General features: G+C 42.9%; 1 protein-coding gene across 1 annotated transcript; it reads left to right on the forward strand.

Annotated features, from left to right (window-relative positions):
- Positions 1–6,833: 6,833 nt before the first annotated feature.
- CCT4 (chaperonin containing TCP1 subunit 4) lies at positions 6,834–14,671 on the forward strand. Its single transcript, XM_074864481.1, has 14 exons — positions 6,834–7,058; positions 7,719–7,771; positions 8,016–8,105; positions 8,868–8,976; positions 10,202–10,344; positions 11,038–11,159; positions 11,248–11,380; positions 11,752–11,891; positions 12,175–12,271; positions 12,602–12,712; positions 12,978–13,108; positions 13,226–13,460; positions 14,053–14,166; positions 14,465–14,671. Exons 1-14 carry the CDS (start codon positions 6,941–6,943, stop codon positions 14,477–14,479), a joined length of 1,611 nt encoding a protein of 536 aa, XP_074720582.1. The 5' UTR covers positions 6,834–6,940; the 3' UTR covers positions 14,480–14,671.
- Position 14,672: the final 1 nt, after the last annotated feature.

Raw genomic sequence — 14,672 nt, forward strand, 5'->3', positions numbered from 1 at the left:
TCTTTCTGCTTTTTCTTTTTATCAGCTGTCCAAAGCACGCAGAGTTTGTTCTCGAGCAGAATATATTACAAGAGTAATTCCAACCTCTTCAAAAAGTAATCAAGCAGGACAGCAAATAACAATGTTCTTTTGAAATATATTCAGGAAACAATCCCTTACAGCCAGGCTGGTGTTCTGCTGTCATCTAGAGGGAGAGGTTGGAATCATCTCCCCAGGTACTCTCACACGTGGAAATACTCATTTTTTCATGGAAGAACTTCAGCCTGCACCCTACAGACCACGGCCCGCTAACATACAGTACCCATGTGCTCACCTGTGTGCGTTTGTGTATCCTTACCTATCAACATTGGAAGGGAAAGAAAGCAGAAGTGCTAAGAATTAACAGTAGCAACAGTCCCATAAATTCAGTAGCTGTCTCTAATTCTCTTTGTAGCCTTATGACCAGGAATCTCTCTGCCAACTTGATACTTGATAAGGAAAAATGTAAAATTTTTCATAAGAGCAAGGAGGGGATTACTGTCTGGGAAAACCAAAACTGGTAAATCAGTCTACAAGGGCAATAAGGTTTTTTAAAACACCATTGATTCTGGAAACACAGATCAGATCGCATCATTGCACTTACAGAAAAAAAAAAAAAAAGGCGGCAAGAATTTGTTGGTTTTTTGATTCAGCATAGATAAAGCTCAATAACAGTTAAGTACGTTTATGTTACATAAGCTCTTGAATTTCATTTTGCATATAATATTACTGTGGAATATTACAATAATTGGATGGGGACCTTCTAAGCGACTCCTTATCTGCTTCAAAAACACTGATGATTCAACTGATCCTGATGGATTTTGTAGATCTAGGGCACAGCAGCAACCTGTAGAGCCCCGGACAGACAAACGGACTGTGCACGGAGCCGTTCCTCGGTACCTACACAGTACAGCCAGCCAGACACAGTGTCTCTGCTGCATCTGGTAGATGAGCACATCAGTGCTCTGGGCCCACTGATACATAGAATTGACCTGCCCGTACACAAAATTTAAGTTTTTTCATGCCCCAGTTATAGCACCTCTGAAGAGTCAGGGGCTGCCAAGAAAGCATGAAATAAATCATCTCCATTTTCATGGTGAGAGTTGACCAACCCATAACTTCAAGCTGACATTTCCCATGCCACAACACGTTTTGAAGTGTACTTTGACAATGCAGCTACCTTTAAAGTACAGTCTTCAAAAAAAAAGGTCTGAATCCGTAGGAATCCCTTATAGCAAACTCTTCACAGGCTTAGCAGTGTTTACCCTAGTGTCTTAGCAGAACAAAGTCACTATAAACAGAGTATTTTTCTTCTCTTCCAAACCACAGTGCAGCACTGTATTTTGTGCTGCTACTTAATCCTCACACTTCGGTGCTGCATGACGTTACTACAAGTACATGCAAGAATACTTGTACAGAACTTTGTCTATTACCTGACATACTACTACAGTATTTGTCTTCATTTTTGCTGAAGGAGGGTTAGGGTTGGGGCTGATGGGTAAGCAGCCTTTTCAACTGTTTACCATAGCTCTCAGATGATCTATTTTTTTAAAGGAACATTAGGGAAAAAAAAATAAAATACCAACGAGAAATGGAGGGATTGTGAGAAAAGGCGCAGAAAGTCTTCACAATACATAGTCCATTGGATACACCCAGAGCAGGATAGGCCCAAAGAAAATAAAAAGAAATCAAGGAAAAGAATCCCAAGAAAAATCCATAAACCCTAGGATCTCTCATTCACTGTCTCCTGCAGAGGGGGGAAGCAGCGACGCAGCTATCCCTGCCATGGGGGCGGGCACAGGGCCTGCAGCTCCGGCAGGGCTCTAGCCAGGGCAAGGGCTCAGACAGCCCGAGCGATAACTTCTGGGATGAAATTCCAGAGAGGAGAGAAAACAGTCACACATTCAGGTAGAGACTTTCTTCTTTGAAAAACAAAAATCTACTTGCTGTGCAAAATATTTTGTGCTGGGAAGGCATTAGTATTATATTTATTAAATGGTTAGAAGCTCCTCGCTGTTATCGGAGCATGATTAAGTAATGGTACTTAACAACTTATCTAGGGCCGTTAGGTGAAATGATGTCACCTTCTCTTTGGCAATCATTCCTTATGTTGTCATCACTACTGCCTTGAGAATATTTGGCAAGTTATCTCCAGGAAAAAAGAAAAAAAGACCCTACATGAGACTAATGTTCCTATCCAACCTGACATAAGTGCAGTATGTAGTGAAGACACACACCCCAGGCATTTCCCCCTTGTGAAAAGGACAGAGATGCAAATATTCCCAGCAGCCCCATTTTGCCCTAATCACATGATTAGGTGTCACCGACGGTATTTATGCTGTAAGGGTTGTTCATGGTGTTCATATTGCAGTAGAACCAGCGAGGTCCACTCGATAGTAGGACTCCATTCGACAAGATGCTGCACAAACAGCTAGTAAAAAAGTTGATTATCCAACTGCATCAGACTAGAAATCGTTGGGGAAGAAAAATCGAGAGACAGAGATGTGACGTGATGTGCCCAGAATCACAAGCACCTGGTACAACAGTGACTATAAAAAAAGTTTCCTGTTGATAGCAGTTCATTGCCTCTGCCTTACCAAAGTAAAATAAAACTTTGAAAGCCACAGAAACGTTGTGCCACTGATGAACATCCCAGAACGACTGAGCTCTGTCCTCACTGTGCCTTTAAATAAAAGTCTTTCCTCTGTGCAGCTGCCTATTTACACAAAGCCAGAAAATGAAGTTTCTACCCCATTTAGTCAAAATTGGCTACAAATCCAAGTCCTGTTTGAAGGACAAAGTACTAAGCATACAAATCTCTTTTTTTTTTTTTTTTCCAAGAAACTAGGCTAAAAAAAATATTACAACCCCAGGATGATGTGTTTTCTGTATGATTTGTTATCGTCTCACTGCTCCTTGGAAATGCTGGAAAAGGTCATCACCGCCAGAAATTATGATAAGAGGATAAGAAAAACAATATAATGTGCAGGCAACTCCGAGTCTAAACTCAGCTCTAAAACAAGTCTAGAAAGCTTCTGGGAGTGCTGGCTCTAAACATGACCTAACAACAGATTTGGTCCTTTGGGTCTGCTGTCTGAAACCTCAACCTTCACCCTGACATGAGGTTGAACTTCAACACCAAGCCTGATTCACGTTAAACCATCTCAGATAACGCTCCCACAAGCAACACCAAACTATGAATACCTTAAGAAATGCCTCTCCACAACCCTCTGCCTGGATCAACATTAACAACCGACACGCAGGTCAATGGGACGTTGCAGGAGGAAGCCCGACCATAAGGCTGCCCCTAAATATGCACTAGTAAAAAGGAAAAAATAATTGCTATTCCATGTAGAATGAAGCAAAAAACTGAGTAGTAGCCAAAGCCCTAAACAAAACTCAACAGCTTTATAGCCCTACGTATTGGCTCCTCTAAATTACAGATTGCAGACACAGAACAAGTAATAAACCAGGATGCACACCCCAGGTCAGGCTCTGCCCAGTGACACCTTAAAACCTGGAATGACCTGAGACGAACTCAAACCCTACCCAAGGAGCTCTGTTGGAGACAGAATGAGGCAGCACTGGATGACAACCTTTAAATCAGCCAGACAACTCTTTCGACATGCAGTGCAAACCTGATGGCCCAGACTAATGCTCACAAAACCCTTAATCCTAACTTTGCCCTGAAGCCCAGCTCTAGAGAAGCAACCCTGCCAGACCAAAATTATTAGTAAGAAGGTAGCTGCTAACCACAGCAGCCCTAAATTTAGCTCAGCAGCTTGTTACGTACCAAGGAAAAATCCAGGCTCTCCACCCAGCAATGGAACAAACTCCAACCCCAAATGATTCTTAACACTAGAGGGGCTGGGTTTTGCCAGACACAGAGCTACGTGTAACAAGGTGGCTGTGGCAGCATCGGTTCTAACCTCCATTTCATTCAAAATCCTGAAAAAATCTTGCTGCTAAGCCTAGTGCAGCATTGAGCGGCACATGCTTGCTGACGGTGATAGCACACAATCCATCTGTGTTTTCCTGCCAGAAAACCGGGTCCTTTGTGCCAACTAAACCCAAAGCCCTGTTCAGCACCAGAGAAGCAACATCTCCCACTGCCCAAATTTACACAATACCCTTAAATGTAGCTATACCCCTTATTATATACATCCAGGAGAAACCTGGATCTTCCTGTGATACCACGATCAACTAAACGATCCCTAACCTGAGGCGACAAGGAGGTGGCCAGCTACAACCACCTAAATATACCTCAATAGCTCTTCTAAAAGCTTGTCTCTGCTGATTCTAGCTTTAACATTGCACGAGGGTTAAACGTCCGGGATTTAGTACTGTTGCCATCACTGCTTGATGTACTTTAAGATCAGGGTCAGAGACCCCAGCGATCTCAGTCATTTAGGATGTGTTTCTGATGATTTTGAAGGTGATGTAAATCCAGATCAAGACTCTTATTAGTAGACCTTTCCCCTGTCTGCCTTCTCTGCCTGTTAAAAATTTAAAATAAAAAGGCAAAGACCATTCCCTTCCAAAACCTTCTCTCTATAAAGTCTCCGACAGACAAAGAGCAGTTATCTATGTTTCAATGGAGCATAAATCCAGCAAAAAAATTTCAAAAGCAACTGTTAAAAATGGTTGAGAGATGATGCAAACATCTGACTATGAAGGTTTTTTTTTTCTTTTTTTTACAACAGAACTGTCCAAATGCTTGATTTTTGTGTATCACCATACATATCTCACTTCCATATACCTCAATGGCTTAAGGAGAACTTACTGTAGAAAAGATCGTAACAATGAGAAAGAGTCTCTCAAGAAATGTAAGAGCATTTAAGGAGATGAAAGAAAATTATTATTTTGGAGTATACTGTAAATAACTTAGCCTAATCCTCCTGTTGTGACCTAGACAAAATTTCCTACTGCCTCAACGTAAACTATTCCCTAGTGCATAATATGAACAGTCTTGAACATTTACTGTGGATATTCATTTACATATTTATGAGAAATACAATTGACAGATATTTTACCTATTGACCAACACCAGTTAGTTACACACAGAAAAAAAAAGGGGGGTGTGGTGTCCACACGAGATATATTTCTACAAAAGCCTTGGCAAGCTGAGAAGGCGCAGGACAGCGGCGATACTCTCTTCAGAGCTATAAAAATCTTTAAGCGGCTCAAGTTTAAGTGTTGCTGTGCCAGCAAACATGCTTCAGAGAAGCAGGTTCATCAGATCCAGGCATATCCCAAAACACTGAGCTGAAATCACAGGGGTAATAGCTCCAAAAAAGATATTGCATCTGAAAACAAAGATTGCTCCAGCTTGCTGGCGCTAGAAAATTGCTCACCGTGAGGATGTTTCACTTGCAGTGAGCTGATAGAGATGCAGATACATGGACATGGAGAACAAGCTCAAGAACTTGCATCCTTTGCCTGTTTCTTACAACTTAGTGTCTTACATCAGCAGCACTTTACTAGTGCAGGGACACATTTCTTGTATAACTGTCTCTACATGGGAGCACTTTACTGGCACTGCCATATTATAAATCCTGACTTTTCACATCTAACCAGAGATATGCCATAAATATTATATGGTTTAGATATTTACTTGGGCATTTTTCTTCCAGTCAGAGCTCTTCTGAGCTGCTGTGGCTTATTTTGTGTCTTTGAGCACAGTACAAAAGTAATTCACTTTGTGGATTCAAGTACGTGCTTTGCATTTAAACCATATTATGTCTCTACTCCGTTCGAGGTGAAGAAAAGAGTTTACATGGTTATTCAGAAATCCCAAAAAAGACAAACGTACAGAAGCTTCTTGTATCAATTCCGTAGTTGAGGCAAGATCATCCTAAGAGGTATAAGCTATCTGTCAACTCTAACATTATTTTTATTGATAATAAAGCCTACCTTTTTACAATGGCGATACAAGGTGAAATGAGTCCCTCAGACACATGGGAAGAGCAGGGTGTTAGTAGAAAATAGAGAGTTTCTGTTCTTTTCCTGTAATTCAAGTCTGTCTAATGTCACTTTCGATAAAACTGCTGCTTAAAATTTTTTTGGGTAACAGGTTCTTCAAAATTTGAGGAAACAGGTGCTCAAAACCTGCTTTAAAAACAGCTGGGATGGCATTGCAGGTCTTGGCAGGAAAAAAAGCTGCCAGGTGCCACACCAGGACCAATCCAGGCAAAAGACTGGGCGTGCCTAGCCCTGGGTCAGACCAGAAAGGACATGTTACAGTATGTCCACAAGTATACTTGCACACCCTCATCCACCGCTAGTGCTTTATGCGGCACTAAAGTTAATTGCTTTGTAACAGCCGCCTGCCAGAGACAACAACAGCTGAACTTCCCCCAGGCCGCGCCGTAACAGGTAAAGCCAACCGAGGGAGTCCATGGTCATCAGGGGAGGTCAGTTATCCCTCCTCGGAAGCCCCGCTCCCCTCAGGAAAACACCTCCCCTCACTGAGCCCGCCTTGGGCTTCACGGGTGAGGAGACCCGCGCACTGCTCGGCTCAGGCGGAGGCGGAGGCGGAGGAGGGGCAGGCGGAGGGGAGGTGTCCGCCGGTGCTGAGGGGCCGCCGGTGCTGAGGGGCCGCCCCCCCGCCCCGTCCCCTTCGGGTTCCGTCCGCGCGCCGCGTTACAGGTTGGCGCCACCCGAGCCAAGGCCCCCGCATGGCCGCCTCTAGGAGCGCTAGCGGGTGCCTTTAGGTGTCCGTGCCGTTCGCCAGCAGGGAGGCGGGTGCTGTCTCGGTTAGCAGGGCGCAGGCGCGCAGAGGGCAGCTCCCTCGCGTACGTCACGGCCGGCGCCGGCCGGAAGGACCCGGGCGCGTCCTGCTGGCGGCGGCACGTTCTGGAAGGTTCCCGGCGGGGCGGCCGGTACCGCGGGGCTTATCCGTGTCCATCGGCGGCGGGCGGCGATGCCGGAGAACGCAGGGGCCAAGGCCCACGGCGGCGCGGGCAGCCGGGCCAAGGGCACCTACCAGGACCGGGACAAGCCCTCCCAGATCCGTTTCAGCAACATCTCCGCCGGCAAAGGTGAGGCGCGGCGCCGGCCGCAGTGCTCCGCGGCCCCTTTGTGCTGAGGGGAGGCGGCCACCGGCCTCCCCCCCGCTTCCCGGCGGCCGCTCGGGGCCGGACCCACAGGCAGCGAGGGGGAGGAGGCCCCGTGCCCTGGGTGAGGACCCCTGTTCGGCGGAGGAGGGGGGAAGAGGCGGTGCGGGGCCTTTCGGTTCTGAGGCTTAACTCCCCCCAGGTGCGGGGTCGCGGTTGAGGCGCGGGCACTGCCCCTGCGGTACCGGGGGGGTTTGTATCAGCGGGAGGCGGTCTTGGGGCTTTTAGCGGCAGGAAACTCCCAGGGACGGGACCGTGCGTGTTGGGGGACGCTGTATTTGGTGTTTGACACAAGCCTTGCTTTGATTACTTGGCGTATAATGTTTCTGTGTTATTACTCAATTTCAAAGTGGCTGCAACCAAGTGATCGGATGTTAATTGTTTAAAAAAAAAGAGCTACGGAAATACTGCAACGTTTTAGATTATTCTATTATTAAGGATGATTTAGTGCCGGCAAAATAAGTGGGAGCTGCTTAATATTGGGAGACGCTTACTTTTCAGAAAAAATGTTTTAGCATGATGGAGTGAGTGCTTGTAGCTCTTGAGATCACCTTGCAAACGTATGGGGTTTTTTTCTCTTCCTAGCTGTTGCCGATGCAATTAGAACAAGCCTTGGACCGAAGGGAATGGATAAAATGGTAAACCTTAAATTTTTAAAACGCTAAGCTTATTGGAGAGACTGTAAAGTCAACATGTTTTATATAGGATGCCATCTTTGCATTGAAATTATTTTTCAAGTTTCATTTATTTAAGGGAAAGTGTTAACCAAATGCACATCTCAGTTTGTGAAATAATGTTGTCAGGAAAAGTATTTTGCATTGAGCATCAAATTAACTTGAAGATTTGTAGTTACAGATCTCTGTTTCTCCTCTTCCTTTTCAGATTCAAGATGCTAAAGGAGATGTGACAATCACTAATGATGGTGCTACTATTCTGAAACAAATGCAGGTTCTGCACCCTGCAGCTAAAATGGTAAGTGGTTTTTTTTTTTTTCCACTGCTGGGACAAGCAGTGAGCTTAATTTCTGGGACAAAAAAACATAGGAACATTTTGTGTGGATTTGAGGAGCATTACCCATTAGTGATAGAGCAAGATATTTTGTGTGACGTGTTCCAGGAACATTTATTTTGATTGTAAGATGTGCTGAAGAGTTCCGAGTCCTTCCTTCTTATTAGGTACTCCTTATGCATAATCCCTCTGGATGTGTTTTAAGACGTAAAAGAATCTGGCCCAAACCTTCATCTTTTGTTAAGAAAGAAAAGTCAGTGAGAGAGAGAGTCAAAGAAAACCACTAGGTCAGAAGAGAATGAAAGAAGAGAAGGAGTTAGGTTTTGGTCAGGTGGTCTGAGAACACAGTAGCCTGGTCTTTTTTTGAGGTGTTAAATGTAGACCTCTTAGATTTGACTGTGGTTGGAGATGGCAGTGAGCTTCCTGCGACCCTTCTGCAGGAAAGGAAAAGGAAGACCTATTAAATAGGGGTGATCAGTTTTAAGCTTTGGGAGAAAAGCTTCCATAAGTGATTTGTTTGTATTTGTTGTATTTCAGCCAAATAGGTGTACAAGTATGGGAATTAAGTTGCAAAAGCTACAGACTTCAGATTAGAAAAGGTGTGATGTGTCCCCATACTAAGGTTAATTTCAGTACTGCTGCAGTCTTGAATATTTTTTTCTGTAATTGTCAGTGTTTGCAATTAAGTAGCATCATATGTCAAGTCTGTCATAATTTGTTGTTTAGTTGGTAGAGCTGTCAAAAGCACAAGATATTGAAGCTGGTGATGGCACTACGTCTGTTGTTGTCATTGCTGGAGCTCTTTTGGATGCCTGCTCCAGACTTCTTCAGAAAGGTAAATATATATATTGAATATAGTTAAGTCCCCTGTCCGCTTGCGTGCGTATAATGAAGCTTAAAGTAGCTGTTTCCAGTTGAAACATGAAAGGTGACTCGAGTCTTCGCATTCAGGTTTCACTCATGTCCCCCTTTTGATTAAAAAATCTGTTTAGCTTTTTATTTTTAATTGAACGCGTTACTGTTGATACAGAAAATAGCGATTAGATGGTGTGATAAATGTTCGCTTGTAAAAACTCACCTTGATTATACTTGTACTTCTTTTGTGGACAGAGATGTCGTGTACGAAGGTACAAATGAAATTTGGGACCAGTGATTCTACAGGGTTGTGTTTTTTTTTACACTCGGCAAATTAAACATCTCCCATCACTTACAATATAGGGACCTTGAGAAAGTCTGGTCAGGAAAGGACACAAATTATGGAAAGCAATAGTTAGTGTAGGTTTGTTCCCTTAGTTCAGGATGTTCCTGTGCAGTTGAGGAGCTTTTTTAGCTGTCCAGGCAGACAACACTTAGACTTCTAAGTGCAGAAACAGAGCAAGGGTGCTGGGACCTGCAGAGTTCTTCTCTGCCTCAGATCTGGACTTGATAGTGATTTACTTAGACGTGCCTCATCTTGATACACACCACTGTGTTTGTCCTCTTTCTGGCCCTGCCAACGCCTCGCTTACATTTATTCCCTCTCCTGGTACTGCTGGACCAGCGTCTTCTGCCATAAGCGGTGGTTAGAAGATGCCTGTCTAATGTTTGCCCGTAAGCTGCCTGCTTTGAAAAGATGAAGGATGTATCTATCACACACTGCAGAGAAGTCGAGGAACTTCATACACAACTGTGGGCAAACGAGTCTTTGAAAATCTGAAATAAAGTCACTGTCAGGCTCCTCGCAGGTATTACCTGAACAGTGGCAGCTTTAAGAATGCCAAGAGTGAAGAAAACTTTGAGATAGTATGCTTCTGGGATGTCAGACGTTGCAAGGAAAGGCGCTGTACTTGTCTGTGAGGACAAGTTATTAGGCAAATTACAGCTTTTTTTCCTCAGCTTTAACAGTGGAAAGTACTAAGGGAGGTCATACGCTCAGATAGAACACATTTTGCTAAAATATCTTCAATTTATTCTGACATGAGAGTCTTTCTAATCTTGAAATGAAAAGCAGGGTGAGGAAAAAACAAGAAAACCCCATTGGTTTGAAAGCATGACTGCCAACCTTTTTACACTCTCCGCAGGAATTCACCCCACCATCATTTCAGAGTCATTCCAGAAAGCTTTGGATAAAGGTATTGAAGTATTGACCAACATGGCACAGCCGGTTGAACTGAGTGACAGAGAAACCTTGCTGAATAGTGCAACTACTTCGCTGAATTCAAAGGTAGGACTGATACTTGAACTTGGTACCTCCAGGCTGGCTCAGTCTTCAGCTTTCCCCAGTTCGTGCTGCTATTAGCTCAGGAAGAATACCCTGCACATCACCAATCGAGTTTGTTACCAGACATTGGCTGCTTTCTCTTAGACTTGATTTTTCAGAAAGCCATGATTGATTCAGACTAAACTGAAGCACTCAAACTGAATTTCAGTCTGAAATGCTTGGTGTAACTGTAAGTGTAAAATAAACAAGCTTCAACTGAAAACAGCAACAGAGAAGTCAGGTGGGATACTGAGTGCTTTTGCCAAGTTTTTGTGTGGGCAGTTCTTGTTTATGTAGGAACTCCTGAAATAGCATTGAAATCTGGAGAAGTGTGCTAGTTTCCCTTCCCGCAGAATAACCTGGGAAGCTCTCAAAAGTCTTTATTTTAAGAGTCTAAGAAAGATAAATTAAAATTTTCTCCCTTAAGTCCTTAAGCATAGGTTTTCTGACCAACATAGCTGCTCTTTCCTTTAGATGGAGTAGCCATTAAGAAGATACCACGTTAAGACACTGGGCTGATGGACAGGGAGGGGAAAAGGAGCTTTGCATCAAAACTCAGAAGTTAGACATTAAAATACAATGACAATATTATTTTGAAATTAGTGTTATCAGTGTTAAGTCTCTGACCTTTTTTCTCTTTGCTGTTAAATCCTTTAGGTCGTGTGTCAGTATTCTAGTTTACTTTCTCCAATGAGTGTGGACGCAGTGATGAAGGTGATTGACCCAACTACAGCTAATAGCGTGGACCTCAGAGACATTAAAATTGTTAAGAAGTTGGGGTAAGAAACAATTTGTAACTAGACAAGTTTTGTTTCTGTGAAAGCAGCTTCCCAAAGTTCTAGAGTCACGGATCGGTTTTGTTTGCAGAGGCACAATTGACGATTGTGAACTGGTTGAAGGACTAGTCCTGACTCAGAAGGTGGCAAATACTGGTGTAACCAGAGTGGAGAAAGCCAAAATTGGCCTCATTCAGTTCTGCTTGTCTGCTCCAAAGACGGATGTAAGTTAAGCTATGACTAGAGCAAAACCTTGCACTGTGTGTAGTACTTGGGAGATGCAAATGTAATGGCAACACATTTTTTCAAGATGTTGTAATGTCAGCTGTATTCCCCAGCTGTAAGGGCTGCTGGGTAATGCTTAGCTACTTGTAACTCTTAAAGAACTTACAGTTGGTATAAGAAAGAAAATAGTTCAAAAGCCCAGTATTTCTCATAATTTAAACAATCTCTAGTAAGACATACTTTACTGTCATGCTTATTTGCTTTGAATCAAAGAATGTGGAATATGGTGACAACTTGCTTTTAAAGTCAGCAGTTGTTCATAATACTTGCTTTACTCTTTTTTTTTTTTTTTCTTTGTTTTTAAAAACAGATGGACAACCAAATAGTTGTTTCTGATTATGCTCAAATGGACAGAGTACTGCGTGAAGAGAGAGCCTATATTCTAAATTTAGTTAAGCAAATCAAGAAGGCTGGCTGCAATGTGCTGCTGATCCAGAAGTCTATTCTGCGGTATGTTATTACCGATACACTGGCTTACAGCGTGTGTTTGGGGGAACACTCGGAATTGTTTGGAACACCTGGAAAATTGAAGCCCAATACTAACGGTCAGACTGGCTGTAACAGTGACTGTACCTTTAGAAAGCACTAGAGTTGTCCCTGTTTTGAGTTTAATGACATCCCTGCTTTGTAGTCTGAAGAATTTCAGCACTGCTGGTAAGAAGCATGCAACTGGCTAGTAGGAGCCGGTTACTAAAATAGCACTGTGGACTGACTACTTCCCTCTTGTTTTTAGGGATGCTCTTAGTGACCTAGCCCTCCATTTTCTGAACAAAATGAAGATCATGGTGGTTAAAGACATTGAAAGAGATGACATTGAGTTTATATGTAAGGTAAAGTGAGTTACGTCAATGGCTGTTAAAATAGCAGCAGCGTTTAAAGTCTACCCCAAAACTAAGTACTCAGCCAGTGCCAGTTTATTTTATGACACTTTTCACAAGTTTCATGTTCAGACTGTAATGTAAGAGCAGACATTTCCCTAAAGAACATTCCTGTTGTGTTGAGCATTCATATTTCTAGAAAGACTTGGGACAGATGTAAAAGCCATAGTCCTAACTCCGTTTTTACTGTAATATGCAGAAGAACATGACGCAGTATACTTGCTGACTCTGCAGATCAGGTTCTGGATGATTGGGTTATTTTTCCTCCCATTATTTTTCCAGACAATTGGAACTAAGCCTGTTGCTCATATTGACCAGTTTACTCCTGACATGCTGGGGTCTGCTGAGCTTGCAGAGGAGGTCAACTTGAACGGTTCTGGGAAACTAATAAAGGTCAGTGAGTGACAAAATGTTAATACCTGCTTAACATCTGCCAATTACTCTAATAACTGCTAACTTTAGTGGGTTTTCTACTGAAGTTACTACATGTAAGTACCTACTTCTAATCTGTTTAGCAGCCACTGAATTGGGAAGTGGAGTGGTTTTGTTGAGCCAGACATCAGTACTGTTACAGAACTTGCAGATACCAACTGAAGTCTCTTTTTTTGTCAAGAACCTTTTTATTTTTTCAGTCTTAGCATTTGGTTTTATGTTTTAGATTACGGGCTGCACCAACCCTGGAAAAACGGTAACCATTGTGGTACGTGGATCCAACAAACTTGTTCTGGAAGAAGCTGAGCGTTCCATTCACGATGCCCTGTGTGTCATAAGATGCTTGGTTAAGAAAAGGTAACGTCTTGGTTTGGTTAGATGTATGAATAATACAGAAAGCTAATCATTTATGGACTTACCTAAAATGAGGCTTTTTTTTTTTTTTTTTTCCTTTTTTTTAATTTCTGTCCTCAGAGCTTTAATTGCAGGAGGTGGAGCACCGGAGATAGAGTTGGCCCTACGCTTGAACGAGTACGCTCGCACTCTGAGGGGGATGGACTCGTACTGCGTCCGTGCGTACGGAGACGCGCTGGAAGTCATCCCGTCTACGCTGGCCGAGAACGCAGGTCTCAATCCGATCTCGACGGTGACAGAGCTGAGAAACAGACACGCTCAAGGAGAGAAAACAGCTGGCATTAACGTCAGAAAGGTAACAAGGAATTGGATGTGTATAGCTTAAAAAAAATACTGAGGCATTAAAAGGAAAATGCTTAGTGTTAGGGCTAAAGAGAGGGCAAGTTTGTGTCTCCTAACGGTATTCTCCCTAAAATTAGTGTTGTAGCTATATATAGCTTGTTCTGAGGCTTTAACAGCTTATCCTGAGTATTGATAATAGCAGATACTTAAATGCCATACCTACCAGACCAGAAACTTCCTGTATCTCCTCAAAAACATTACTTCAGCTACAAAAATAGATCCATTTAGAATGGTCCATCAGTATTATGAGCACCTTCCACTGCAGATACATTCAGAGTATCACAGCGGGCTAGCTTCTTTTAAATTGTTACGGTGTTCAAGCTGGCATTACTGTGTTTATCTTTTTGTCTTGCCTAATTTTGACTGGATGTGGCAAGTGCTTGGTGGGAGAAGACACATACCGTAATATTCCTGTTGAGAATGGCAGAGTACAAGCCCTTTGATAGTTGAATTTAGAGTTCACCATCAGGGTTCTACTAAAAGAAAAGTTTTTAGATTTAACTGTGGTCTGACTCGCACAAAGTAAAAGCGACTTGTTCTCGTAGGGTGGCATTTCCAACATCTTGGAGGAGTTGGTTGTCCAGCCGCTGCTCGTGTCTCTGAGTGCGTTGACTCTTGCAACAGAAACTGTGCGCAGTATTCTGAAGATTGATGATGTGGTGAGTAGTGTTTGCATCATGTTTTGTTTAATCTCTTTTTCACAAGCACCAGGATAATTACTGTCTAATTTGCTGTGCTTCAGAATACAATTATTGTGTAGTACTCTCAGTTCATGTGCTGCTTAGACCATTTGGCCTTCTAGAAGCTACGGTTGGAAAAATCAGATGCATTATAAATACCTTAAAGCGATGAATTCAGACAGTGACTAAAAACTCAGGATCTTTAAGCAAAGGAGAAAGGAATTGTTACATATCCTGTGGACTTCTTATGCCTGACTCTGTGAACTCTTCTTTGCAGGTGAACACCCGGTAAGCTGAACAAAGGAAGGGGGGACTGTGCCCTAGAGCTCCTTCCCTCTAGTCTGGAACATGGTCTCCTCACCAAAAGCGCCTGTGTGATTTGTCTTAAAGTCCACAAAGGCTTATGTACTTTTGTCAGTTTTAATTTAAAAAAATCTGTTTTCAAAAAGGAAATGCTGTTTATCAATAAACATGCAGTAGTCTAC

Source organism: Strix uralensis, chromosome 3, assembly GCF_047716275.1.
Source record: "Strix uralensis isolate ZFMK-TIS-50842 chromosome 3, bStrUra1, whole genome shotgun sequence".
Taxonomy (NCBI): Eukaryota; Metazoa; Chordata; class Aves; order Strigiformes; family Strigidae; genus Strix; species Strix uralensis.